The sequence below is a fragment of the Oryzias latipes genome, chromosome 14 (assembly GCF_002234675.1).
Source record: "Oryzias latipes chromosome 14, ASM223467v1".
NCBI classification, from domain to species: domain Eukaryota; kingdom Metazoa; phylum Chordata; class Actinopteri; order Beloniformes; family Adrianichthyidae; genus Oryzias; species Oryzias latipes.
The window spans coordinates 3754127-3781135 of record NC_019872.2 but is presented as its reverse complement, the minus strand read 5'-3'; the positions used below and the strand labels follow the sequence as shown (position 1 = coordinate 3781135).

Genomic DNA, 27009 nt, shown 5'->3' with positions numbered 1-27009 from the left:
CAAAAAAATCATCTGTGTTTCTAGCACTAAAAAACTATTCTACAGGTGGTCCCGGCATAGTCAAAATTAGACTACGTAGGAGATAGTACATTGGTTCGGGAAAAATCTTTTTTTCTTCTGGAAAACTAATGGAAAATGTTTCAAATCAAAGACAATGTTTGCCCCAAGAATCCCAGAACGCCACTAAAAGAGACTCCTCTTGTTTCTAGTACACTGAAAAATCCTGGGCACCGGAGGAAATGCCACGTGTCCACACTGCGCATGCCCGGTGTTTTTTACGTTGATCCTGTTGGGTGATCCGAACTTCCGGTGAAAGAGGAGAAGCATCTCACACGATTAATTACTCTGACCAGGCCCTTCGTCACTCACCATACTTAGGTGGTTGGGCGGGCGTTTTTAGTAAAAATCATGGCTATGTAAAACAGAACGAGAGACTCGATTAACTTCCTAAGGGATTTGAAGTGACTTGGCTTCAGACTTTGGTTTGTCGAACCGCCCATCGTCAGAGCTACAGGTTGAGTGAGAGACGTTACCTTGCAATTGCCAGCTAGTAGTTAGCTAGCTAAAGACGCAACTAGCTGTTCGCCGATCTAGGCCGCCTCTAAATTAGACCCGGTTGTCCGTTTCAACATGTCAACTGCGGGGGTTAATTCGCAGAACGGGACTGGGACGGGACAGACGTACACGAACGGTGAGTAATTTACGAATTGAAGTGAAAGTTGATCCAACGTGAACTACTAGCTGTCATTAGCTTATATTCCCTAGCTGAACACTAGAGGCAGTTCTCTGTACCTTTGCCAACATCTTGGCTAACTCGCTTAGTAACCGAGTAATGTGAAGTGGTAAACTCGAGCATGTTTGAGCTAGGTTAACTGTGGTTCAGCTTGATTCGTGTTACTTCAGTGACTAAAATAGTGGCTGTCATGAACCTACGCTAACTGTACATGTTGTGCTAGCTAGCTAAACGTAGCTTCTTTTGGATTGTCGAGGTGGCAAACCAATCGATTGACCGAGTAGTGGACTAGCATGACACGATTTAGACCGGGAATGGTTTGTTTAGACCTTTTAAGGAAAGCAATCAATATCGAGTTGTTTACTGGGCTGATCGGACGGCGTGATCATTTCTAAATGTAGGGACTTCAGGGCTTCGCTAAACTTGTCAACTCAGGTTTTTTCTGTAGTAGTTTATAGTCAACAGTTTCACTTGTGTCTTTTAGTTTGTTAGTTGTTTTATAACTACTATTTTCTATTGCTACATCAACGTAACACCAACTTTTTTGGAAAATGTCCATGGCTTGTTCAATGTTAATGTTAAAAATCAGCTTATTGTTATATATTAAGGGCATGTAACTAAATACAGTCATTGGTTTATCCATGAATTGCTTGTCTGTCATTACAAAGGGATCAATATGCTTATGTGGTTTGTTTTTGGATGAAATTCTGATCAAACATGCTTCTTCTGACTTAACTTAGTTGTAAAAAATTCTAATATGCATATTGAAGAAAAAAAACAGTTTTCTTAAAATGATTTTAAAGTCATTCATTTAAACTGGTGATTTTGAACATTTTCCGTCATTTTATTTTTTAGACAAAATGTGTCAAGGAGTTGATGGATAATTTTGCGACGATTCAAAAGCAGAATGTTAAAACACATTTGCATAAATGTGTTTAGTAGCTGTTCTTCCTCATGGTGTGAATCCATCATTTGTGAATATGTACTAAATAATTCTTCTCTTAGCTTAGTGGCAAATCGTGTGTGTTTGTGTCTGTGTGTTTGTGGATTTTGGATGAATGTTATATTTTCAGACCTAGAACTCCACAAACAAAAGCTTAGTGTTGTGTTGATAGTCACTTGAGACGCACAGATGTGTGCTTTTAACCAAAGTCTGTTTGCGTCCTTCTTTCTCCTTAAGCTCTGTTGTGTTGATTTCAAAACCTTAAATATTGCGTTGTATAGTCAAATAAAATATTAACTCCTTCATGTGTTTTTAAGCACAATGTTTCATAAATAAAAACTGTTGTTTCTGACTGTGATCACTTATGAGCTGTAGATGTAGGTTTGAACCCCCCCTGACAGACTGACAGCAATGTTAACTGGATCCATTTATTTAAAATATTTTATATCTCTTACTACGAGTATTTATTTGCATTTTGTTGTTTGCAACGAACATAGCAGATAGAATAAATTAATTCAGCTGTGAAAGGTCTGACTTTGATTTGCTAACTACGTTTATTTAATATTATTAAACAAACAGCTTTCAACTTTATACAGTTTTAGTATCAATATTGTTTTTCAGGGATTGAAAAGCAAATGGCAGAGTTGCAGTAATGAGTATAAAGAATATGTGAATAAAGTATTTCTATTGGTATAAGTTTTGCTTGTGCTTTGTGGGGGTCAATAAGGTCAAACTTTGCTCAGTCAGTGCCCTCCGCTCACTGCAGATCATGATGAACTACACAATTCAAACCATGTATGAAGGTTAGACAGACTTGGTGACTTTCACTGTGTTCATAGTTGTTTTTGCTATTGTTGTTTATGTTGAATGTAGAGGGGAAAAAAAAACCTTAGATTGAGTTTAGGAGAGGTTATTCTTTAACATTCCTTCAACGTCACTAAGGTCTGCGTTTGTACCCGGTTATGCTTTTATTTATCTCTGATGAATATGTTTGTGTTTGACTAGTACAAATAGTTCTGGCTTTGCTCAGGCATTCGGTAAATGTATTTCCTTTTTCTGGTCGGCAGGTCCGACACAAGCTCCAGCATCCTTGCATCAGGTGCCGGGGATCGGCTCTGGCATGACACACCAACCAGCCTACAATCCACTGCAGGCCAAAGCTCCCACCCCGCCTGGACTTTACCCGTATCAGCCTGTTCCCTCGTTCAATTCCTCCCCTTCAGTTCAGCCGCTGCTGTCCAGTCCTATAGTCGGACGGCCTCCGTCCCATACCCCCCCTCTGTCTGCCAGCCCCAGCCCTGGTCCGAGGCTGCCCCCTGGACATGCCACTCCTCCTCCTCTTGCTGCTGCTGTGTCTTCTAGTAGTTATTACCCGGGCTCCCAACACTCCATGGCTCCAACATGGCAGTTCAATACAGCTCCCCAGCTCCCGGGCTCGGTCGCTCCTGCAAATGTGCCCTTTAGAGGCACTGTGGGAAATCACATGAATCCACCTGCAAGCTTACCTGCAGCAACATCATCGGCCCCTTTCAGCTCCACACCACCACCCCTGAACAACCCCCAGCCCCCCCGTCCAGGAATCCCTCCCACTTCTATGCATGGATACACTCAGTCAGGTAAGAGCACAAAGACTTCACTGAGGGCTCGTAACAACTCTTATCCATCCAGATCCACTCAGTGCTTCCATGTGGAAAGACTTTACATCAAGTCACATGAAGAGATCTGTCCTCTCAGGTTTTAGCAACAACGATGGCTTTTCTGAGTAATAAACAGGATTTGAGCCCAGATGTTTGTCTCTCAAAAGAAATCTCTGGAACGGTCTTTATTTTAGTTGTCTGCTTTCAACATTTGTACATGCTGACATGTTGGAACTGGACATTGCCCTCTGTTCTACTGCCTCTGGCTCCAAAGCAAGCACGCTCATTTACAATAAATCAGTGCAAAGTTCAAATCGGGTTTTACGCCTGCTGTAATCCTCACGTATCGGCATTTAATCTCTGTGATTTCTGCTGCTCTGTGTCTGACATAAGTGGGGAAATGACAGGTTCTCTATTTTCCTGGTGGGAGAAACATTTCAGGAAGGAAGTTGCTTTATGTTGCAATGCTGTTTGACTTAAAGACCAACTCAAGTAAAATGGTGGTTTTGCTGTTTACATAACATTTTTTGATGACGGAGGAGATAAATTAAGATTAAAACTGCATTTTCTGAATATTCCTTTATTCAAATCACAGTGAATCTGGAGCAGATTGAAAAAATGCAGTTTGAAAAAGTTTGTAGTTGTTTGGCACAAACTACAGGGATGATGGATAATGTGTGCAGATTACTCTGTGCTCACAGTTTCGCCCACAACTTGGAGATGAGTTCAGTTACTTTTTGCATTTCTAGTGATTTGCAAACCCCACATTCGATTACTGGCATCTATTAAAAAAGCCCCATCTGGGGTTTACCAGGAAAATTATGTTCTTTCTAAAAATACGTTAGCTTTCATGTGATAGTGTATTTTAAATGTCACTTAAACAGCTGTTTTGAAAGTATTTTTAGTTAAATGTTGCTTTGAGATTCCCTTAAATTTATTATTGTTGCCATAACGATATGAAACGTACGAATAGCCTTTATAGTTATATGCAGGCCTCTGTAGCCCCCCCCCACTGATGAGAAATGAGATGAGATTTCTTTGGTCTGCTGGTGCTGCCTGGTTTGTCTGCTAAGATGTTGATGCTTTGACATTTATGGCTGTGGATTAGTACCGTAGCTCCACCAGCTGCTGTCTCCTGTTCTCAGCATATAATGTTACAGCATCTCCACTATGTCTCCTCTCCATCTCCTACATGATCTGCACAAGCAGAACAGGGTTGATTGACACACCGGTGATGACTGAAGTGTCTTTATACGGGGGTCTTGAATGATTACAAACTGTAAACTTTGGTGTTTTTAACATGTTCTTGTGGCATTTTTCATCTGTAAAGAACGTTTGTGTTAAAATTGCATTTTTGAGTATGTAAAACTTCTGTTTTAAAAAGGTGGTAGTAGTCTTCTTCTTTCTCTTTCGGCTTTTCCCATCAGGGGTCGCCACAGCGAATCGTCCTTTTCCACCTCACTCTATCATGAACATCTTCTACCCTAACGTTAGCCAACTTCATGTCCTCTGTTAAGACATCCATGTATCTCCTCTTTGGCCGTCCTCTCGCCCTCCTGCCAGGCAGCTCCATCTCCAACATCCTTCTACCAATATATCCACTATCCCTCCTCTGAACATGTCCAAACCATCTCAGTCTGGCTTCTCTGACTTTGTCGCTAACACAGGCAACATGAGCCGTCCCTCTGATGTACTCGTTCCTTATCCTGTCTAACCTGGTCACTCCTAAGGAGAACCTCAACATCTTCATCTCCGCTACCTCCATCTCAGCCTCTTGTCTCTGTCTCACTGCTACCGTCTCTAACCCATAGAGCAGAGCTGGTCTCACCACTGTCTTGTACACCTTTCCTTTGAGTCTTGCTGACACTCTTCTGTCACACAACACTCCTGACACTTTCCTCCACCCGCTCCAACCTGCCTGCACTCGCCTCTTCACCTCTTTTCCACAATCCCCATCACACTGAACTGTTGACCCCAAGTACTTAAACTCCTGCACCTTCTTCACCTCAGCCCCCTGTAACCTAACGCTTCTACCTTGATCCCTCTCGTTCAGACACATGTATTCTGTCTTACTACGACTGACCTTCATGCCTCTTCTTTCCAGAGCAAACCTCCACCTCTCTAGCTGTTCCTCCACCTGCTCTCTACTCTCACTGCAAATTACAATGTCATCCGCAAACATCATTGTCCAGGGAGATTCCTGTCTTACCTCGTCTGTCAGCCTGTCCATCAGCATAGCAAACAAAAAGGGACTCAAAGCTGATCCTTGGTGTAGTCCCACCTCCACCTTGAACTCCTCTGTCTGACCTACAGCACATCTCACCACCGTCATACTTCTCTCATACATGTCCTGAACTACTCTGACATACTTCTCTGCCACTCCAGACGACCTCATACAGTACCACAGCTCCTCCCTCGGCACCCTGTCATACGCCTTCTCTAAATCTACGAACACACAATGCAGCTCCTTCTGACCTTCTCTGTACTTTTCCATCAACATTCTCAAAGCAAAAATGGCATCAGTGGTGCTCTTACGGGGCATGAAACCATACTGCTGCTCACAGATCTCCACCTTCTTCCTAAGCCTGGCTTCCACTACTCTTTCCCACAGCTTCATTGTGTGGCTCATCAACTTTATTCCTCTATAGTTGCTGCAGTTCTGCATGTCACCTTTGTTCTTAAAGATCGGGACCAGAACGCTTCTCCTCCATTCCTCAGGCATCTTCTCACTCTCTAAAATCCTATTGAACAACCTCGTTAGAAATTCCACTGCTGTCTCTCCTAAGCACTTCCATACCTCCACAGGTACGTCATCAGGACCAACGGCCTTTCCGCTCTTCATCCTTTTCAGAGCCTTCCTAACCTCATCCTTTCCAATCTCTGCTACTTCCTGCTCCACAACAACCACATCTTCCTCCCTTCTTTCCCTGTCATTTTCCACGTTCATCAGCTCCTCAAAATACTCCTTCCATCTTTTCTGTACACTCTCTTGGGTTGTTAGCACCTTTCCATCTCTGTCCTTAATCACCCTTATCTGTTGCACGTCCTTCCCATCTCTGTCTCTCTGTCTGGCTAGCCTGTACAAGTCCTTCTCTCCTTCCTTTGTGTCTAACCTGTCATATAGCTCATCGTAAGCTTTCTGTTTGGCCTTTGCCACCTCTCTCTTCACTCTACGCTGCGCTTCCTTGTACTCCTGTCTACCTTCCTCAGTCCTTTCTACATCCCACTTCCTTTTAGCCAACCTCTTCCTCTGGACGCATTCCTGTACTTCCTCATTCCACCACCAAGTCTCTTTACCGTCTTTCCTCTTTCCAGATGACACACCTAGCACCTTCCTACCTGTTTCCCTGATAATCTCTGCTGTAGTTTCCCAGTCCTCTGGAAGCTCATCCTGACCACCCAGGACCTGCCTCAACTTCTGCCTAAATTCCTCACAAGTTTCTTCATTCTGTAGCTTCCACCACTTGGTCTTCTTTTCTGTTTTCCCTCTCTTCTTCTTCCTGGCCTCCAGAGTCATCTTACACACCACCATGCGGTGCTGTCTGGCTACACTCTCTCCTACCACCACTTTGCAGTCATTAACCTCTCTCCTAACCTCTCTCTACTACCACCTTAAAAAGGTGGTAGTAGTGATGGAGTAAATACGCTCTGCAGGCCACCAGTTCCCTGCTCCGCTCCATTCTTATGCATCCACTTATAGACGACCAGATGCACATCTAGATGTCTGTGTAGGTCTTTGATTCCCTCATCTGGGTCTAAACTAAATAGCTTCATTATTGCTCGCCATTTTTACTTCAACAGTAATTTTAGATTGGGGGTGTGAGGGGCTGTAAGCTAGTGGGAGAGTGCATAAGCAGATGGGACTCAGTGCGCCAACAGAGCCACCCACAACTCAGAGGTGAATTTCTGATGATCTGCAGAAACTACGTCCTGAAAGGTTTTTTGAGTTTAGCAAAAAATGCCATGATTAATTAAAACAACACTGGGAAAAATGGATCAAAAGATGATCGGAAAGGGTTTTAAAATCACTCTTGAAGGGAAAACTACGAGAAAACGGTGCAATATGTTTTTACAAAAACAAGAAAGTTTCTTTTTTAACCTTTGAAATGCTCTAGTTCAGCAGATGAAATGAAGTGAATCATGTTGTTGTGTTTCCGCAGGCCTTGCACCCTCACCAGGAAACTTCATGCCTCCTCACACATACCCACACGGCAGACCAGGCTTTGGTCCTCCACCCACAGGACCACCACCTGCAATGAAACCCACACCACCTCCTCCTGGAGCCCCAGTGACCAGTGCTACACCACCTCCACCCAAAGCAGATGGTACTTGTCATTTCCTGTCAAAAGTTACCGCACAAGCAGAGATGACTTGTTCATCTGAGACGGCAGAACTGCTTTGTACACTAAAGTGTCCTCCTTCAGTTAACCAACCATTTCTGTTCTAACTCCTTAATGTTTCTCCCCCTCCTACATGCCAGCTCACTTTGGGGGGGCTGTCAACTCCCTTCCCCACAATGATCCCATCTTCCAGGAGGGGGACATTGAATGTCCAGGTGTGGCTAAATCATCAGCTGTCTGGTGTCTCTATTTATTTTGTGTCAGTGCTGTGGTTCCAATCCTGCCTGCTTGTTTGTTCCATTCCATTCTCTTATTTACCTTTTTTACCAGAAGTTAAAGTTTTACAGAGATTTCACACTGGGCTCTGTTTTTGTGTCTGACTCCAGCTTTGGAGTCACGATTCTTTAAATGACATATTTTGAGCTTCTTGCTTTGTGTTTCTGCACAACCTAGTTAAATGGACTTTTGGGTCTTTTGTTAGACTTTCTCGGTCTAGTTTCACCACGTTTCCTTGTAGATTTATGAATACAAACCTGAAATATTGAATTACAACTCGTTTCCATAAATTAGCATCACCCTTCCCATCAGCTTTTCCTTCTTTCTTCTTGTTTTCTTTTCTTATTTCCTTCAGTTTTCATCTGTTCTTTGGAAAACTGCTTTTCACAAAGTGTCTCTAAATGCTTTTTGTGCTGTGATACAGGAGCATTAACTGGCAATGGCCCTCAAGCACCAAACAACTTCAACCACGTTGAAAACAAGATGGGTAAGACCTTTTTCTGACCTTTGACTGTATATGAGAACTGGACTGAGTGACCCCTCCCCCCGCCGTTCTGAACAGGAAGTACCTGCTGACTCCAAGAAGCCAAAATCCCACAGACTTCCATAGAGAAATAAACATCTGTTACTCATTCTTTATATTTGTCAGAATAACCATTCTTGCTCTGATAACTTCCTAATATTTTCTTGCTAACACTTATTTGTTTTGCTATGCAATCCATGCTGTATAGTAGCGGTAGGTCGGCAAAAGTAAGGCGTTTATTTTTAATTCCTTAAGATGAACATTTTAGTTATTGTCAGCAGTTTGTCATCTTTTACATCATAACCTCTTATAGGAATCAAATTCTAAAATAAACCGACTCCATTTGCTGCTGTTGCTATGCTGTGGATGTTAGCTTAAGTGCTTTTGTTGAATTGAAACAGTTTTTGATGAATGAGTGGTCTCTTAAGAGAAACGTTCTTTCTTCATCACCCATTACTTAAAGACCCTCTTTTGATGTATTTTGAAAGTGTTCCCAGTGGTCTTTTAATTATGATTTTGCGTTTTTTTTTTTTTGCCAAAAAAAACAAACTGTGATTTTCTAGGACACAGTTTCTGCAGAGCGGCAGTAGTTCATTAGTGGGTTCTGGGTGGGACTGTTGGCGTGATGCAACCCCCACCCCTCTATTCCCCTCCACATTGCCCAGTGTATTTTCTACATCTCAAAGAAACTCTTTTTCAAACAGCATTTTCCGTCTGCTCCTAATTCACAATAGTTTGAATAAATAACTCTGACATTCAATTTTAAGCTTAATTTTCTTGAGAAAATGCCTTAAGAACACATTGTAATCCCCATTTTCATCAGTGGGTCTTTGACATTTCTGATGCGTTTGCTTCTGGTTCACAGCTGGCCAGACTCAGCCTGGGCCACCGAATCGACACGTGGGTCACTATCCCTCCCTCCCTCCTGGGTACCAGAACACTTCACACGCAGGCCCCCCCATGCACCCTCCACAGCCTTACCCCCAGCCCACTCAGCCATACCAGCAGGTGAGGAGAAGGTCAACACCGGTCCATCCTTCACTCATGCTCATTGACGTAGAAAAATACTTTCACCTATACAAAACTACACATGTTTTTTTTATCCGTTTTTTAACCCTGAATCGTCTTGCAGAGTTGAGATACTGGAGTTGATATCTCTCAGTAAATGTTCTGAAGTTTCAGTGCATTGTCTTTACCCCCCCGTCAGTCGCTCAGCGGCCCCGGCCCGGCCCAGCTGAGTCCCTCACTGGCAGCCATGAGCCTCCAGTCCAGCACCCCGGAGGCTCTGAGAGTGGTCAACCTGCTGCAGGAAAGAAACCTGCTGCCACCCACTGCAGTCTCAGCCCCCACACCCTGCCTCCCCCAAGACCTGCAGAAGATCAACTGCAACCCAGAGTGAGCCACAAACCCTAGAAATGTCCCCATCTGTATGAAACATCCAAACAATGAGACATTTTGAGAAGGACTCGAGATTTTATATGATTTCTATGCTGCTTTTGTCATCCTGATCAAATCTAGTTGTGTTGCTTTATTCAGTGTATTTCTGTGCTCTCTGCTGTTTCTGCTCACATTATATTTGATTTTTGCCTTCAGAGTTTTTCGTAGTACCCTGACCAGCATCCCTCAGAGCCAGTCCCTACTAAACAAAGCAAAGATGCCTCTGGGCCTGCTGCTCCACCCCTTCAAAGACCTTTCGGTAAAAACCAACGATTCTCTTCTACACCATTTACCCTCCAACTTTACTTCTCACAAGAAGTGAAGCAAAGTAAAACATTTTGTTTCCTCTGCTTTTACATTCTTGGATCCAAAAACAGATTAGAGGTTAACCTTTTTGATGTTACTGCCAGTAAATGACCTTTTCTTTGATGTTTATCAGTAATTAAAGCCGTATAGGAAGGATTTACTTCTTTTTGACTTTATATTCAAAAAGTGTGTCACCAAGTTAAAACTGGATTTCAAAAGGTCTAAAACGGGTTAAAACAGAGAAACGTGCAGGTTTGTGTAATTCTATGATGAGCTGTGTTTAAGCAGAGAAACAGCAGCATTAGTGCATCCTGAGGACTCCTGTCATGTAAACTCAGCTACGTTGCGTCTTTCCAGGCAAAAGACGTTTTTTTAGGTTGTAAATGAGAAAAATCTGCAATGCCGTAGTTTTAGACTATGTGAAGAATGTTCTGTCTTCTAGGCTTGAGATCTCTGAACCAACACACAGCTGTAGTTTAGTCAAATACCCCTGTAGGCTGCCCCGTGGCAACAACGTACTTCCCCACAGTTTTTCTTCTGTAAACTATCATTCTGCCTCTAGACTCTGCTGTGTTAGAAGAAGACCAAACTCTAAGCCTCAGATTAACTAATTGCAACAGGAATTTCTGCCTTTAATTAAATGTTATCCATGATGTAATATTTATTTCAAATGATGATAGCTTTATTTGCTAATTTTTCAGCTTGAGTGTTTGGATAAAGATCTTAAAAAAAAAATATTTTTTTTATATATATTAGTAGCTTCACTTTCAATCAGCACACAGTCCTCAGTCTTGTCCTCTTTTTTTATTCTTTGTGTTTTATTTCATCAATTTACAGAAAGCATTTGATTTGGATTGCATAAACCGGATCCCTTTCTGGGAATAGGGTGTAACTAAGTATGGCTCCTAGCTGTTTTTGTCACACAAATAACAAACTGTAGATGTTGCACAATATGGATATGCAACATTATTTTATTTTGAAAAGTCTGTTACTATGAGCTGCAAAAGAAAAAGACGGTTTTTCTCTCTCTCAACTCTGATTGTGTTCCGGTTTATCAATGCAGCAGCTTCCTGTGGTGACGTCCAGCACCATCGTCAGGTGTCGGTCCTGCAGAACCTACATCAACCCCTTCGTTTCATTCCTAGACCAGAGAAGGTGGAAGTGCAACCTGTGCTATCGGGTCAACGATGGTAAGACTGACGGGAAAAGTGAGCTTTAATCTGAAAGAGCTGGAGGAACTTCTGTGTTCCACAAAATGTTTGAAATACTTTTATGAATAAAGATGTTGTAAACAGACTGTTGTCATGTGCAGTTCCAGAGGAGTTCATGTACAACCCGGTCAGCAGATCCTACGGCGAGCCACACAAAAGACCCGAGGTGCAGAACGCCACGATTGAGTTCATTGCTCCTTCAGAATACATGGTGAGCTCCGTGAGTCATGAGACGCATATCAATTTTCAGCTTAGAGTGTGAACACGATTTTTTAATTTGATATAAATGTAAAAGTGTTGTCTTATTTTGCTTGAAGTAACTTGTGTTTACCTGGATTTTGTGCAGTTGCGGCCCCCCCAACCCGCTGTTTATCTCTTCGTTTTGGACGTTTCCCACAACGCCGTGGAAACGGGTTACCTGACAGTGTTCTGCCAGTCGCTGCTGGAAAACATCAACGCGTACGTTTACATTTTCAGATCATTTATGGTGACTTTTTCTACCTCGTTTTTCTTTCACTTTTAAACATTCATCACATTGTTACTGGGGAGTTTTTCAGCTGCAGTTTCCCAGACTCTTAGGCTGGGTCAGAATTCCTTCACTCATCCCTATATAGTGCACTAGATTTTCTAGAGCTGTCTGACTCTACAATTCCAAAATTGAATGCTCTACAAATTTCCCAGAAGTCTCTGCGAAAAACCAGTGTGCATTGATGCTCCCTAGATTGGCGAATATAGACGACAATGCTTTGCGTTTGAACTATTTGGGCGAAAATGTTTATTTAAATGTATTTTTTTAATAAACCATTAACGTTTTCATCTTCAGAACTCTATGGATTCATAAATGATTGTCGCAAAAACGTTTATATCAATTAGATTTTCACTTTGTGAAATCAATAATGTCATAATGTCAAATAAAAAGTAGTGAGCATGGCGTCAGAATTGCTTTTAAAATCCAGGGCACTACGTAGTCCAGCACTATGTAGTTTTTTTGGACACAGCCATAGTTCAAACACATGAGGCGTTACAGTAACACGGGGTCAGTTCAGTACAAGGATCCTATTGTTGCTTCCAAGAAACCAGTTCAAGCTCTGTGACACGATCTTACTGGTAAGAGAAGAAAAAGAGGACATTGTGCTCAGAAAGGGACAGACACAAGAAAACTGGACCAACATTGATCGATCGTCAAAGACCAAACGAATATAAACATTTGGTGGTTTATGCAAAAGCCAGTTAAAGTGAATTCTAATTCCACCATTTTTCTAGTTTTATTCAGTCTCCTTTTCACCTACTGGTTGTGCTCGTGTGCAGCTGGAAACCTTCTTGTTTACCACGATGTGTGTTCAGAATCTGCTTTTGTGCGTCTCAGCTTTGAGAAACGGGACATCCTGACTCTTTCCCTCTGAACCTGCATTCACACTGATCATGGTTCACACATCAGGGGCGTCTAGTTTCAATGTCAAGTCAAGAACAGAGGCGATCAGAGTTCCTGGGGAGGGTTTAAAGCTTCCTCTGCGGTAGAGCATTTTGTGATGAAATGTAAATAAATATTCGAACTTTGGCCAACAAGAATTCAGCTTTAACTTTTTCTTTTTTTCTTTTTAGATGACTTTATTAATCCCTCAATGGTGAAATTCATTTATCTGTGGCAGCAACAGCGACATTCAGAAATAACATCAAAAAAGGACATCAAAAATGACATTCAAATTAAATAAATAAATATTAAATAAATAAATATTAAATAAATACAGCTGCCAACTTGTTTTTTTAATTTAATTTAATTTTTTCAAATACAAAACTAAGTAACTAATAAAGCACACACCAAAACCGTTCAGGAACAAAAACGATTGAAAACAGCAACAACTGCAACAAGAAGTAACAGTGGCTGAAGTCGCAGACGTTTGGACGAGCGTTAAGCAGCAAATTCTACAAAGCATGAATTTGGTGTTTTGGCATTAAACACATTTTCTGTAAATCCCAGAGAAAAGTACATTTGAGAATTTTTGGAGATCAAAAGCATTCAGTATTTCAGCACAAATGTGTTGCTATACGCTGGAAAAGTTTTGCAAATCCCAACAATCTTGACGGTGATGAGCTTTTGTCCATCCGATCCTTTTAAATAACAATTAAACGTTACCATTCAAGTGTCTGTGTGTCTCAGGCTTCCAGGAGACTCGCGGACAAAAGTAGGCTTCATTACCTTCGACAGCACCATCCATTTCTACAACCTCCAGGAGGGCCTGTCCCAGCCACAGATGCTCATAGTGTCTGACATTGAAGGTGAGAAGCCCCCCCCTCTGGAATCCTAATGTCTCCATCCCATCATTTGTGTGAAGCTGACCGCTTTCTAAATTTGTCCTCAGAAATCTTTTTACCGACACCAGACAGCCTTCTAGTAAACCTCAATGAATGCAAAGAGGTGGGATGTGGTTTTATCCACAGTATGGAGTTCAAATGCTTAAAGAATCCTTTGAGGCGAGGCAACGATCTCACTCGATTCACACTCCGGCTTTGTTTTCCAGCTGGTGCAGGATCTGTTGAAGAGCTTACCAAATCTGTTCCTGAAGACGATGGAGACCCAGTCTGCTCTGGGTTCAGCTCTGCAAGCTGCCTTCAAGCTGCTGTCGCCCACTGGGGGTCGCATGTCTGTCTTTCAGACCCAGCTGCCTAACATTGGGATGGGGGCACTCCAGTCCAGAGAGGACCCCAACCAGAGGGCCTCTGCCAAGGTAAAGAGCTTAGATCCTCATCCTCAAAGAGCGTTAAAGACTCACTCCCATAAAAGTCATGCTTTGCTGTTTTTAATATGTTCTTGTAATTCATTCTGATGCTGGAGGACATGTATAAAGACAATTACGCTTAAAACTGCATTTTTGAGTAATTCTTTATTCAGGATAGCTCGCCATTTTTGTTGCACTGGTAATGAAGAGGCTGTAAACTAGCAGGAAAGCACCCATACAGATGGCTTTATTATGGGTGGTGGGAAAGGTTGGCACCAATGGTCCCACATGTCAGCGCCAATGGTCCCGCCCACATGTCAGTGGTGAATTTCTAATGAGCTACTGCCGCTCTGCAGAAACTGTGTTCTAGGAAAAGACACAGGTTTTAGGATTTTGGCTAAAAACAGCAACATCCTAATTAAAAGACCACTGGGAACAGTTTTACAATCAGAGTGAGTCTTTAACATGGATGTTCCTCATACCATAAGTTGATAAAAAGAATAATTTTCCTGTGATGAACATCTTTACTGACTGGATTTCATTTCTTTTCAGGACATCCAACACTTGTCCCCTGCAACGGATTTCTATAAGAAGCTGGCCCTGGACTGCTCCGGCCAGCAGGTGGCCGTAGATCTGTTCCTGCTCAGTGCTCAGTACTGTGACCTGGCATCTCTGGGTGAGTTTGAACCGGACTTCTGGACACATTTGACCATAAGAAGCTGTGGAAAAATAGACTGTTTGGACTACTGTCTCTTTGTTTTATGCAAGAGTTTACAAGAAATATAACCTTTCCCAAAATATAAAAACATCTGCTGTTAATAAAGGACACTATGTTTAACTAATTCAAATTAGTTACAATCAAAATGTTAACTGATCAGTTTATGTCACATCATCTTGGTGTGAAAATACAGGTGGAAAAACTGGTATCCAAGTCTCAGTTGAGGGTTGATTGAGTTAATTAATGTGGAGATGAGAGAAAAGTGTAAATGAAAGGACTTCCTAGAGTGTATTGATGCTCCTCTTCAGTGTTTAGGTGAGCTTGATGTTTTCCAAACGCGTTCTTCTCTTCTTGCAGGCTGCATATCCAGATACTCTGCCGGAAGCGTTTATCACTACCCCTCCTACCACCAGCAGCACACCCCGGCTCAGGTGGAGCGCTTCCAGAAAGACCTGAAGAGATACTTAACCAGGAAGATCGGCTTTGAGGCGGTTATGAGGATACGATGCACCAAAGGTCAAACTTCTGAACTGGACTGAGCTCAGAATTTTTTCTGGTTTCTGATTAGAAAAAAACATTTTCACTTTCTTGCATTTACATGAGTTTAAATCAGGATCAGCGTGAAGTGAAGTTTAAAAAAACATATTTTGAATAAAAAACAAAAAATTTTAACAGTTTTAAACTTGAAATTATATATTATAAATATGAAATAAATATAGAAAAATAAATTGTTATTTTGAAGAAATAGTGAAAACTTAAATATAAAATGTATAAACTTTTTGGAAACTCTCTTAATGGAAAAAAAGGTTTTATTTGTAACAGCTGCTGTTGTGTGTTTTCATATTTTGTTTTTCCCTCTTCACTCTCAGTCCTCAGTTTACAGTTTCAACTCCTACCTTTTTTCGTTTTCGCTGTTGAGCCTCATTTTGCATTTGTCTGTGGCGCCGCCTGATGTACCAAACTTTATGTGAGCGTTATCGCTGCTGAACCCCACGTGAACATTTTTCAAGTTTGAAACTGTTTTTAAAATGTCTAATTTTCTCTTATTTACAATCTGATTTTCAATTTTTCCATCCGGTTTTTCATTCACTTACAGCTGATCCTGATGTGACCCCACATTGTGTTTCTGCGTAAACCTAGTCAGTCATTTGGACGGTGTTGTTTTAAAGTATCTGTCTGATCTGTGATTTCTGTGTCAGCCGTTTGTCTTCTTGACTTGGTGTCTCCGCCCACCTGCAGGCCTCTCCATCCACACGTTCCACGGCAACTTCTTCGTGCGCTCCACAGACCTGTTGTCGCTCCCCAACGTCAACCCCGACGCCGGCTTCGCTGTTCAGATGTCCATCGAGGAAAACCTGGACGACATGCAGGTGGTTTCCTTCCAGGCTGCTCTGCTTTACACGTCCAGCAAAGGTACACGCCGGTGTCTTCTCTGGGAAGCCGACGCCTCTCAGTTGTTGTTTCTAAAGATGGTGTTGCTGTCGTCACAGGGGAGAGGAGGATCCGGGTGCACACTTTGTGTCTCCCTGTGGTCAGTTCTCTGTCCGATATCTTTGCGGGGGCTGATGTTCAAGCCATTACTGGACTGCTGGCTTGCATGGGTGAGCAGCACTTCTGCTAAATTGGGTTTTGTTTTGACCCTTCGTTGCTGGTTTTTGTCTTCCTCCTGATGAGTTCTCGGTTTCTCCAGCCGTGGATCGGTCGGTGACGGCCAGCCTGAGTGACGCCAGAGACGCCATGACTAACGCCGTCATCGACTCGCTGTCGTCTTACCGGCATTCTGTGCTGACCATCCAACAGCCTGGGCTGCTGGCCCCCGCCTGCCTCCGGCTATTCCCGCTTTACATCCTGGCTCTTCTCAAACAGGTCTGGTTTTCTTTTTCAATAAACGTTCATTTAGAATGAAGGCGTCTGTTTGCTGCGTGACTCTGCCGAGGCAATGGCCACGCATCCAGGCCGACCCTAAGGCGTGTTGCTGTTTGAACCCACAGCGAGCCTTCAGGACGGGCACCAGCACCAGGCTGGACGACCGCGTGTTTGCCATGTACCAGCTGAAGTACCAGCCGCTCGCCTACAGCGTGCTGATGATCCATCCCGCTCTGTACCGCGTCGATGACCTGACTGACGAGGTGAGAACGGCTGCATGAACATCTTTTAGAGCTCTTCTGTATTTTTGAATGTTAAAAAGAAAAGTTTTACAGATCTGAAGTTTTTCCTGTTTCTTAAATACCTTCCAAATTACTTTAAATTGCAATATATATATTTGTATTGTTGTCTACCTTTTCCTTGTTGTCTTGCCTCTCTGCTTAACATTTCATTTGTCTTCCCCGTCATCCATAGGGGGCGCTGAACATCAACGAGCGGACCATCCCTCAGCCCCGACTGCTTCAGCTGTCTGTGGAGAAGCTCAGCAGGGAGGGAGCGTTCCTCATGGATGCTGGAACTGTGCGTTTGTTTAAACGAGTGTTCTTTGTTTCAGCTCTGAATGTTTGAGCCTAAAGATTTTATCCGTCCTCTGTTTGTTCTTTTACCCCTTTCCTAAAGGTCATGTATCTTTGGATCGGGAGAAACTGCCACTCAAACTTCCTCACACAAGTCCTGGGAGTCCCGAGTTGCTCCAGCGTGCCTGAGAATTTGGTACGAAGCGCAACGTTGCCGTTTTTCCCTCTGCGGTCTCCATACATGTATCATATATAGTCATTTCTAACATTGCTTCTTTAAGGCAGAACAGTGCCAGAGAATGAGGGATTTGTTGGAAAAACACAACAAATTAGTGTTAAAAGGTCACTCTGACTCTCCTCACAGTATCTCCTCCCGGAGCTGGACACGGCAGAGTCCCAGAGAACCAGAGCCTTCGTTGGATGGCTCAGGGATCAGAGGCCGTTCTTCCCCTCCCTTCACATCATCAAGTGAGCAGCAGACTTTACTGGGTTTGAAAACATGAACTGAAAACAAATTATTTTGTGTGATAAAGAAGAAAAGAGAGAAATGATTCCTGATGTTCTGCTCCAGTCTGGCTCCATCTACTCTGCATTAATCCATAGGGCTGAATCTGAGTGAAAGTGGCGCTTCTGGGTTTCAGCGCTGCTTTAGTGTGCGTCCACGACCGAGCAGAGAAACCTCAGTAGAGAGAAGCTCGTTTAAAACGTCTCTGCTTGAATCTGCTCAGGGCATCGTGACTCTGGAACAGCTGTCGCCTGTATTTACACAGCAGCTTTACTGCTTTGAAAGTATGGAAGCCAAAGAAAATGAAAACTGATGGTCCTTTGAGCTCAGGGCAATGTGTCAGAGTAAACGGCAGCAGAAAAGATGATTCCTTCAAAATAGTGGTCCTCAAACTTTGATTATTTCTGTTTACCCTGTACTTTATTTTCTGATTCTGGAGGAAGCTTTATTTTGTAAAACTACTAGATTCTGCCCACCACATCCATATAAGACTCACTGACACATGTCAAGTCGTGTCTTAAATCCATCCATTACCTCCTTAAAGCAGCGGCTCTTTTCACCGTGGCCTTAAAAAAGGTTGGGGACCACTGCCATAAAATACAGAAGTCTGAGTCAAAAAAAGGCAACGTTTCATTAAACTGTGAATCAGTAGATCAACTACATTTGAGATTCATCTTTTTGAGGTCATTTCAGATCACAACTTCTCACAGGGGAAAAAAAGAACAAATTTCTGGGTTTCTGCAGACAAACTGGTGAAGGAATGAATCCTTGATGAAAACAGCGGTTAGATTCAGGAGCCTTACTGAGAAAATTCCAACTTGTTTTGTTTTTTCCACTTCCTCAGGGACGAAAGCCAGCTGAAACCTCACTTTATGCAGAACATGATCGAAGATCGAACGGAGTCGGCCCTGTCCTACTACGAGTTCCTGCTCCACCTCCAGCAGCAGATCTCCAAATAACGTGCAAAGGATCGGTTGAGTGGAGGAAACCTCAGAGCAAGGACTCGTGTGTGTGCATATATATGTATGTGTGTGTGACGGCACCAGGAGTCACTCAAGGATGCCGCTCTCTCCAGCTGTGGTCCACCATTCTGTCTGAGAACGAGCTGAGCCCGAAAGGAGGCTCGGTCCAGTGGTGCCGAGGCGCAGGGACTCTACGGTGATGTCATCCGGCACTTTTCCAAAAAGCGCGTATAGAAGGAGGAACTTAGAAAAGAAGCTTGTGATGATTATAACGTCAGGAATTAGATGAATCAGTGTTTATTCTTATAGAACAATGCTGTCAAACCGGGGTATCGTTCAGGTACAGAACATGCACGCAGGTGTCGGTCCTGCCCGTCTTTAGCGACTGGAGCCAAACCCGAGCGTGCTGGATGTAGGTCCAGTTCTCAGACCGTGTCTGGACGGCACCTGGAGCCTTTACGTGTGCAGCTCCTGAGTTGTGGCTCCGCTTCATACTTTGCCTCTTCAGGACTGAGCGTGTTCCTTTATTTTGACAGTCATTATCAGTCAGGTGTCGAACAAAGCGTGGACTGTGATGTTGAAGACAGGTGGACTCCGCCGTCTGAACCTCATGTCTCTTTCTGGACATTCGGAAAAATCTCCAACAACAACATCGCTGTTCTGTTTCCTTTCTTTCCTGATTGTTTAATTTATGAGACTCCCAATCTGATTAAATCTGTAATTGCCTTGTACGGGAACTCACTTTTTATTATTAAACCTCCTGTTTAAGTACAGACTCTATATATGAACTATTTTAATATGATACGGGGAAATTCTTTAACACAGACACAAAGCCATTGTGATCTCTTAATCATGCTTATTAATACTTGTATATTGAAGACTGCGGTATATAAAGGTGGAGAAATGCTGATGATTTTAGTATAAAGGAAATGATACTAAGAGAATAAACTGTCTGGGACTTTTTAAAGGAACTTTTTGTGTTTTGGATGTCAGACGATGTTTGTTCCAGATTTAAATCAAGGCGGTTTGATTTAAGGGCTCAGATTTAGAACCATTTCAAACTGTTTCATAAGCTGTTTATTCTGAAGAATCTGGTTAGCAGCTCATATGTGTCGTATTTTTGTGTCAGACAAATGACTTTAATTCGACAAGAACAGCAAAGTGAGTGAAATGCATCTTCACAATGTACTTCCATTGAATGCATCAGACCGACTCACTGCAACAAAGCTTCTGGCTGGGGGAGGAACAGAGTATATGAAGGTAAACTGAATTATGGTGGTGGAACCACAGCAAATAGCAATAAGCAGACTTTTTTCATTGCCTTCTTGTCATCCTGACATTCAAATATGACCCTTTTTCAACAACCACATTTCTACTCATGTCTACAATAAAGACTGTAGTAAAGTAAATAGTTAAGCTTTTGTAATTACTTGTATTTGACTGTATTAATTTATAAATAAAAATGCTGATTTTAGAAGAGCTTCAATATTTTCAAACCGTTTCCCATTTAATTCTAAATTTCAGTTATTTTGGGTTTTATTCTTTTTTTCCCATAGTTTTACTGTGATAAATAGTTTACTACTGTAGAAATAGTGACTATTTTAAAAATTATATGATTGCTATCCTTGTTATTGCTGTTGGAATTGACAAATAGATTTTAGTGTTGGTCGAATAAAAAGGCAACCAAAACAGAATTGAAAGCACTCGTACAGCAAAGTCTTCTTCCACTTTCGGCTTCTCCCATCAGGGGTCGCCACAGCGAACGAGTCGCATGGTAAATTTGGCAATGTTTTACGCCGGATGCCCTTCCTGACGCAACCTTCTCAAACCGGGCTTGGAACCGGCAGAGGTAGAGAAGGGAACAGGGAGCAGCCCGGAGTCGAACCCGGGTTTCACGGACGGAAGGCGCCGCAAACCAGCATGAGCTAAACTGGCTCCACTCGTACAGCAAAGACGATAAGTAAATAAAAGTAAACAAAACTATAAATGTAACATTTATGGAAGTTGGACAAACTTCAACACATACAAAAGATTTATGAAGCAACAGAAGAAGAAAAAACCTCTCTTCTACCTCACAATAAGGGCATTTGTTTTGATAAATCTTTAATAGATCTATTAATATGTCAATAACTAATAGCTGTTGAGGCAAAGTTTTCATTCAGTTTATGAAGAGACAGTTTACAAGCAAAGCTCTCTCACTGCACAAGACAAAAAGCACATTTAACAATTATGAATTATTACAATTATATTCCATTCCAGTCCGGATCATTTCAATAAGACCAGTCTGTCTTAATTGAATTTACACAAAGAATATAGGCCTTACAGGCCTTCCATCTGTTTTTCTTTTTCTCCTGCAAGACAAAACTCAGCGCAAACACACCGAGGCGACGACTTTACTGTGACGTCATCATCGTGCGCCCCATCTCCTGTTTATCCACCGTCATTCGTTGCTGGCAGTCCTGGGCCTTTTGGATAACGAGTCTCCGAGCCTCTTATCTGTGCAGTGTGTGGGGGTGAGTGGGTCTCCGCCTTCACCTGCTGTGGTCGAACGATTTAGGTCCAACGAACCGAGCTCGAACCCGAACATCATGGACACCGGTGGCGACACCAGCGAGGAGGCGACGGGCTCCTCCACCATGTCTGCGGCGCAGCGGAGGGCAGAGATGCGGAGGAGGAAACTGCTCCTGAACTCCGAGGACAGGCTCAACAGAATCGTGGGCTTCGCCAAAAACGGTTCCGACAACAACGGTACTAAAGCCCAGCCGAACCGCTGCAGGGCTCAGCGCGTTGACATCATCATGAGTCGAAGTTTTTACCAAAACACAATAATTTCATTTGTAGTAAGTGTCCACATGGTTCTTTGTGCGTTTCTACAAACGAGACTGCAGTAGAGAACTGATCCAAATGGAGTCAAGCATCGATGTTTGCACAAACTAGAGGGGAAGTCTGCAACCTTACAGAACCATTCAGGTCCATTTCTCACTGAACAAAACTCAAGAAGAGCCTCAAAATCTAATTTTACCCTTTAGAAACACAAGATACTGATTCGTATTTATGTTACTATTTCTGATCAATTTAAATGTACTGTTGTTTTTGGTATAAATAAAACATAAAGAGATTTATTTCTAAATATAAAACATTTTATAACTATTGACAGACGTTCACGTGGTTTCCTTTCAAAATAAGAGACACCTGGTTACACAAAGGAGCATCATCCGATGCAGCAACTGTAGTAGCAGGCGCTGTCATGTCCGCAGAAAAACAAAAAAAATACATGTTTGTGGTTCCTCTGAGCCAGAAATGTGAACATCTAAAGAAATAATGTTTAGTCAGAACTAATGAAGTGAATCCTGCTGTATTTTCTGAACAATAACTTGAACTTAAATCCTTGAATTTGTTTCAAAATGGAAAACCAAGGGACAAAAATAGAAAAATAATAAAAGAATTTCCAAATTTAGAAATAAAACACAAACTTGCCCGTTTCTGTGTTATTCTAAACTGATAGGTTTGATGTAACCTTTAGCACACCCATATGCTATATTGCAGAAATGTTTATATAGGTTTACATACAGTACTGGTTTCTTTTTTTTTTTCTAATTATTCTTTTCCACTTTCATCGAAGTATGTAAAGGGGCAGAATTCTTTTATTCTGTTCCCTTGAATTTCCCAGGCATAAGAATTTGTAGGATCGTTTTTTTTGTTTTTTTTTTTTTGTTTGTTTCGTGGAAAAGCATAGTAAATAAAGGAAAACAAATCCGCCTTATAAACCAGTCCACCTTAAGGATGAATTCTGCTTTTGCTTACTGACCTCCTTGTCAGCACCAAAACATCTGTCAAAAATATTTTGGCGCATCTTTGTTAAGCTTTGAAGCCTCGCCACTTGTTAGATTGTTGGAGCATTATGGGTAGTGTAGTCAGGAAGATCATGAAAAAAGTTCAACTTTTTCTGAACGATTTGGATAAAGTTTAAGTTAGTTTACTTTTTACTTTACAGTTACTTTTCAAAACCCAAAAAACGTTTGTTTTTCTATAAGCAGAGATTCATGAGGGGGGGGGGGGGGGGGGGGCATGTGCACATGCATTTTGGAGCGGATTACATTGATTGTTTTGGCTCTAAAAGCCTAAGGTTCATTTGAATAAACTATTGAATTTAAGACAATGCATGAAGTTATGTCTTTGTGCACTTCCTTTAATAGAAAATGCTAAGTGGTTTCATCCACACAGAAGGAGCTTCTCCCCAAACTTCTCACTGCTGACTGGAATTATTTTGCAGGTTCAGAAAACGTCTGAACTTCTTCTTTTATTCCTATAAGTCTTTAGTTTGGTTTGTATGTTCTTTGTTTGTTTTTCCCGCATGTTATTTCTGGTTCTCTGTTCTCCCGTTCAGGAGCTTCCCGGCGTCCTGCAGAGCCTCGTTTCCATCTTGACCTCGACAGGACGGAGCCGTGGTCCCCGTCCTCGTCTTCTCAGAGGCCGTCTCCCTTCCTGCCAGAATCGTCGGCGCTCAGCAGCCTGTCTCACACCGCCACTCCAGAGAGGAGGGGCTCGCCTCTGCCGGACTGCAGCGAGCCGCCGCCGGCCGTGGAGGATGACGTGGGCGCTCTCAGGCAGAGACTGAAGGGGGAGCGGGCGCCGTCGGACAACATCAGCGGCTCCCCGCGCAGGGGCCTCCAGAACTACCTGTCTCGCTTCGATGACGCCATGAAACTTCGGGGTCAGCTGGCCAGCGAGAAGCCGACTCAGGACGGCGGCGTTGAAACGGAGGAGTTCGATCCCTTCAGAGTCTTCAGGCTCGTCGGCAGCATCCTTCTCGCCGTGTTTGTCAGGATGTTTGTCTGCAAGTATCTGGTGAGTCTGCAGACACACCTCTGCACAAAGCACAACAATCCTATGACCGATTGATTGAAGAAATGTGTATTTGTCAAGTTTTCTGAATGCTTTAAGTCTGGGATTTGACCTTTTCATTGCAGTCAATATTTGCTCCTTTCCTGACCCTTGAACTGGCGTACATGGGATTATCCAAATACTTTCCAAAAGTGAGTTCGCTCTCCTTTATTCTGTGGGATCATGTTACATGCAGATGGCGTGAAGCAGGTTTGTCTTTTCAAAATGGGATTAATAGCTATAAAATGATTTTATGCTTTCCTCTCTAAAACATGAAATAAGCTTTTCAGTTTTTCTTATTCAAGGTCTTTTTGATCAGAACAGTTTCTTTATCCCGGGAGAAATCTCAGAAATGATAAACATCAGGGTTGATGAGGATTTTTTTTGTTGGTTTCTGACTGACGGCATTCCGTCTGTGTTGTTTTCCCGCTTTTCTACGGTGGCCCTGAATGCAAAAGCATATTAAAGATCACCAGGACAAATAAAAAAGGAAAACTAATCATTTAAAAGAAAAAAAAAACATTTAAATCAAGGCTGAGGTCCATCAGACTCTACAATTCCAGAATATAACACACTACTATGCTTTACAGTGATACACTTTGATTGACCTTTTCCAGAAACCAAAACCTTAAAAAAAAGAAAAAAAATAGTTTCCAGAAAAAAAACCCCATCCAGATAAGAAACTGGGGACAAGTAGGTATTATGGGATGTCACTGATAGGATGATGACGTTTTGCAGAAGAGTTGGACGTTTTCCCTGAACTGTAGTAAAGAGTTGATGGAGCCATCACAACCTTTGCAGAGGCTTTGGACAAGAAGCTTAAAAAAACATTTTCTGCTTGAGGATTTTGTCGTGTCGTTCAATAATTGACGTCCCATGACGCAAACCTTTTCCATTTTCTAATTTTGTTTTTAAGTTTTACCTGTAAACTGTCATTTACTTTTGTTTTCTGTGACATTTTCATTTTTATTGGTTTAGAATTGTGTTTTGTCATTTTTGAAAGTACATTTTAGTTTCTGGTTTTTCATTTTGGTTTCTAAAAGTCAATGTTGCTTTTTTAAAGATCTGTTTTGGTTTTTTTAATCGTCTTGGTGATCTTTAATATGGAATTTAAGATTTGTTGATGTGATTTGCACTTTAGGGCCACCGTACTTTTCTTTGCCAAACCAACCTAATCTCTTAGATGGATGTTCTTCTCTTTCTTACTGATGTCGATGCTGCATCAGAAATGAATAAAGGAAAAGAGAAAACAAAGGACCAAAAACGTTCAAGCAGTGACTTTTGGTCGAGTAGTTTGCTTATTTTATGTATTTTAGACCAAGATCATCAGAAAAACTCTCCTCAAGTTGTTTTCGTACAAACATAAGTGCTAAAAATCTTGTTTTGTTCTTGGTGTTTCTGGTTCTTTCTCCAGGTTGAGAAGAAGACCAAGACCACCGTGCTGACCGCCGCCCTGCTGCTGTCGGGCATCCCCGCCGAGGTCATCAACCGCTCCATGGACACCTACCGGAGGATGGGGGACGTCTTCTCCGACCTCTGCCTGTACTTCTTCACCTTCGTCCTTTGTCATGAGCTCTTGTTGCTCTGCGGCTCAGAGACTCCTTAACTCATAAGGAGCCCCGTTAGCCCTCTTGTTGCCCCCTTCTTTTGTCCCACATCATCAAGGCTTCATTGTCTGCTCCCTCTGGTGGTGGCGTTTGTTGTTGTCGACATTCTGGAGACGGATCCCTCGCCGCCTTATATTGAGGGTCAGACGTGTTGGTAGTTTTTACGCTGAAGATGAGGAGTTTTTTTTTGTTTTGTGTCTTGGGGGTTTGTGCAAACATTTGCAATATTTGTTGCACTTATTATTTATTTGAATTTTCCCGACAGCCTGAATTTAAATCTGAAGAATCGAATCTATTTCTGGAACAAACATTGGAGCAGCCACTTTCATTTAGCAAACAAACGGGGATTTTTATGTTCCACCTAAACACCTGACAGGCTCAGCTTTTTCATTTACTTTGTGGCAAAAAAAGAAATAAAATGATGAATCCAGCATCATTTTTAGACATCAGTTCCCTCCCAAAACATTTTATGTTTTACTTTTCTGTCTTCAACACTATTTTTCACCTTCAGAAACATTGTTTACACATTTTTTTAAATGACAAATGTATTTGTTATTTGAAAAAAAGAATAAGCTTGAATTAAAAAAAAATGCACATTTGAAATTCTTGCAGAAACTCAAATGCAGGTTGTTGTTTTTTTCCAGTTAGTTTCTGACTGTTGGTGTCCAGGCCGATGGTTTTAAACTCGGATTCACTGCAGGTTTGACATCATCTGCATCTTTGTGAAATAGCTCTGAAAGCATTTTCACTCTCTTTTTTAATACAATTATAAATAGATTGCATCACTACGAGGCTTTGTTGTGACAAGATTCCGTGCAGCCTCTGACACCAGCTTCTCGTCTGCTCTGTGACTTTTCCGTTTTGAATCGAGAACCATCGGAAAACCCTAAAGAAGAGAAAGTGGAGAAGGTGGTTCAATTCAGGAGAATACACATGTGTGGAGTCCTCTTTGAGCTCGTCACACCTCCTGAGCTTTTTTAGTGTGTGGAGATCTACTGGTTCAGTCTGGAGGGATGTTGCTGCTTCAGTCGGGCATCTCATGAACTTGAACTCTCTGTTACCTGATGGATGGAAAGTATTTGTCTGAATGGCGGTGCTTTAATGTCCTCGCTATTCTGCTGTCCAGTATCCAGGGGTCCACCTCCATGATGACCAGTGTGTGTTTTGTTGGATTCTCAAGAAGCATTTATAGAAATGTGTATAAACTCAAAGTTGTGTTAAGATTTAGACCTAAATCTTCCGTTGTGTAGTGAGAGGGAGTTTTGTGAGCATATTTGTGTTTGGTTTTTTTTGTGACATGTTCTGCTTTGCTGCGAGACTCAAAGTTTTTATAAAGCGCTTGCAGCACGTTTCTCCAGGGTCATGTCAAGCCTCAAACTCTACTAGAACTTCAAATAAGTTAATTTATTGTTGTGTGTGTTTATTTTCCTGTAAATGAATCTGTGAATTAAATAAATAAAACATCAAGGCTGATTGTAATATTGTGTCCGCTCTGATGCGGTTGGTTCATACCAAATAAAAACTGTGTTTAAAATACAGGTTTGTGTTTTGTTTTTAAAATAAATTGACGGTTTGTTTTCTCTTTTTATTGCTGGTAAATGTTTGGGGGGGGGGGGGGGGGGGGCGTCTGTAAAAATCAGATTTAATAAAAAAAAGTTCAAATTCATTTACAATTCTAAGATTTAGCCAAGAGCAGCTTGAATTTGGGTTCTTACTTTTAGTGTACAGTCTCAAACACTCACAATCATGTTCAATAACAACCAAAAGTG

General features: G+C 42.0%; 2 protein-coding genes across 3 annotated transcripts; both read left to right on the top strand.

Moving 5' to 3' along the window:
• Positions 1-291: 291 nt before the first annotated feature.
• Positions 292-20226, top strand: sec24a (SEC24 homolog A, COPII coat complex component). 2 transcript variants are annotated; one of them, XM_023962274.1, is made up of 24 exons: positions 292-691; positions 2744-3292; positions 7474-7638; positions 7794-7868; positions 8354-8416; positions 9318-9460; positions 9660-9847; positions 10046-10148; positions 11259-11385; positions 11508-11617; positions 11753-11865; positions 13565-13683; positions 13767-13822; positions 13926-14132; positions 14676-14799; positions 15199-15357; positions 16081-16254; positions 16332-16442; positions 16532-16707; positions 16833-16970; positions 17182-17286; positions 17386-17478; positions 17647-17750; positions 18632-20226. In XM_023962274.1, the coding sequence occupies exons 1-24, from the start codon at positions 631-633 to the stop codon at positions 18744-18746; spliced, it is 3378 nt and encodes a 1125-aa protein (XP_023818042.1). In that variant the 5' UTR covers positions 292-630; the 3' UTR covers positions 18747-20226. The 2 variants fall into 2 exon arrangements, with proteins under 2 accessions (XP_023818042.1, XP_023818043.1); XM_023962275.1 differs by lacking the exon at positions 7794-7868.
• Positions 20227-21071: 845 nt separating this feature from the next.
• camlg (calcium modulating ligand) lies at positions 21072-26778 on the top strand. Its single transcript, XM_004076055.4, has 4 exons — positions 21072-21497; positions 23137-23597; positions 23720-23785; positions 25048-26778. The coding sequence occupies exons 1-4, from the start codon at positions 21338-21340 to the stop codon at positions 25237-25239; spliced, it is 879 nt and encodes a 292-aa protein (XP_004076103.1). The 5' UTR covers positions 21072-21337; the 3' UTR covers positions 25240-26778.
• The last annotated feature ends 231 nt before the right edge of the window (positions 26779-27009 follow it).